The 2,351-nt window shown below is 33.3% G+C and overlaps 1 protein-coding gene across 1 annotated transcript in view; it reads right to left on the bottom strand.

The window, feature by feature from the left end:
• The window catches only part of LOC108356474 (chaoptin-like), a 313,273-nt gene that overhangs the window by 156,265 nt on the left and 154,657 nt on the right, over positions 1-2,351 (bottom strand). The window contains exon 7 of the mRNA XM_017607582.1: positions 1,854-2,016. Within this exon, the coding sequence (XP_017463071.1) occupies positions 1,854-2,016 (163 nt within the window). The remainder of the gene's footprint in view (positions 1-1,853; positions 2,017-2,351) is intronic.

Below are 2,351 nucleotides of genomic sequence, written 5' to 3'. Positions count from 1 at the left end.
GTGCTTGCCACATAGAAGAAAAACGTTGAAAATTATTGAAATCGGACTAAAATTACGACCGCTTTTCATATAACGGTAAATTTCAGGAAATGCTTGAAACTTCAATATTTCGAAATTTAAGGACGCTAATTTACTCAAAATTGATACACCCCGGCTTACCATGTAGCGGTAGCTTTCGGAAAGGTGAAAAACATATATGTATTTAATACTTGCGCCGGGTATTTAATGTTCGGCTCCGCCCGAACTTAGACTTTCTTACTTGTTTACAATTTTTTTATTTGTTTATCTGTTTAGATAATGCTACGATCTTGTTTTTAAACTACGTATACTTCAATAAATGTTCATGTTTTAATCAAGGATTTACATATTTATGCAAGTTAACAAGAAGATGTATCTACATCAATAATTATGTTTGCTTAAGTACCCGCATCGAGGTTCCTAAGCGGGTTCTTTTAAATAAGTACTTCATAAAGCCTAAGTACTTCAAAAAGCTGAAATTTTGCGGGTATTACTGTAAAATGAATTATTACAATATGAGTGTCGATCAAAATGGGTTTGAAAATGCTTTATTTTTAAACTAGTTGTTGGTCACGTGTTTAATAAATCTAATTCGACTTGCTTTCGCAATTCCGTTTCAGAAATTTCTTAAACTCATCGAGGAGGGTGAAGGCAATCTAGTTCTAAATAAAAAAATTGTGAAAAGACATGAAGTTATCATTGTCTTTTTTTTTAGGCGGACACAATTTTTTGAATGGTTGTATTCTAGAAATGGTGATTCTTATGAACCAAAATGTCATAGCTGGTTTTACAGATAATTGCATGATCTACACTTTTGTTACCTATTTGTAATAAACCTTACCGTTTAGCTGAAAAATGGTAAAAATCAATTTATGTGAACTTTGACCTTGAATAACTATGTGGTTCACAAGGTGTCGTAACTGTCGTATTGTCGTATGTCGTAACATTTTTAACGTCTAAATAAATATTTAGGGCACTTGAAACCACAACCAACTATTTTTTAATGGTGTGAAATTTCATAATACGACTTTTATGGTAGCCTGCGAATCCTTTAAATCTAGTTATAGCCGATTAAAATTTACGACATACAACAATACGACAGCATATAACACCTCGTGAACTCCCTAAATATTTTTGCAGATCTGGGATCAATATGAACTTTTCACATTTCCTTTAGAGGTGTTCGTAACATTCGTACCAATTTTTAGCTTTCTGCGAATTATTTCAACCTAGAAAATCTAACTTGACCGGTCTAATAGGAATCAATTTTATTAATATGGTTTAAATAGAGTAGCTACTTATTAAAAAATATTTGTCTTACGGGTTAAAATGTACTTTAATTGGGATGACAAGTGATAATTTGTGGTAGAAGAAATTGTGCACCGATTTTGAAAATAAAATTTTTTTACATGGAAAAATCCCCATCTCAAAAGATTTCCCCATATGTGCATGTGCAATATATTTCCAGTGGGAAAAGGAATGTCTGCGAAAGCAAAAAGTAATGGATACCCCTTATAACCACGCAAGAAATGATGCTAGAATGATGCGATGTCGTTACGAAACTATAAATAGAATCTATAAATAGAATAAAAAATAAAGTACGTGCCAAAGGTTTCGAACCCACGGCAGTCGAAAACGCATCCATTCGGCTACAGCAACTGTTGAGATAACGTGAAAAAAATACTTGAGTTAGTTTTCAAACTTTTTGTATTGTTTGTGACTTCAAAACTACACATCCTTAACCGTAGTTGTTAATATTTTCTTGGTAGAAAAGGGTAATGGATTCTTATTTTCCCACTGGGATTGTTTACATACATACATACTTATGTACTTACCACGTTCGAGAAAGTTCTGCGAAGTGCTCGCCGCATTCTGTTCCTCATCCGTTATGTAATACAGACAATCATGCAACTTGGATACATCCAAATCTGTTACTTCAGAGCCACGCAATGGTTCCGGTAAAAAGCAAATCGGATATGTTTCCCATTTCCACTGAAGCTGCGATAAAAGAATGCAAAATACGAAACAGATATACAGGTATAGGTACATACATACTTTCATATGTACATACATGAATACATGGTTGTTCATATGAAACTCCAAATGAAAAATATCTGTATTATATGCTTTACCAACCTTATTTCAAAGTAAAGGCTACATACTAAATATCAACGTTCCCCGGTTGCCAATTAGGTTATTTTTAACCAAAATTGGTTGTTATACCCGAGCGCACTTGTGCACAAGGGTATTATAACTTTGTTCACATAACGGTTGTTTGTAACAGGCAAAACGAATCGAGATAGATATAGACAAATGTATACATAAATGATCAG

This window comes from Rhagoletis zephyria, unplaced genomic scaffold, assembly GCF_001687245.7.
Source record: "Rhagoletis zephyria isolate East Lansing unplaced genomic scaffold, Rhagoletis_zephyria_1.1 Rzeph_scaffold_00173, whole genome shotgun sequence".
In the NCBI taxonomy this organism is placed as follows: Eukaryota; Metazoa; Arthropoda; class Insecta; order Diptera; family Tephritidae; genus Rhagoletis; species Rhagoletis zephyria.
Note: the sequence above shows the minus strand (reverse complement) of the source record. Positions and strands in the feature narration are given on the sequence as shown.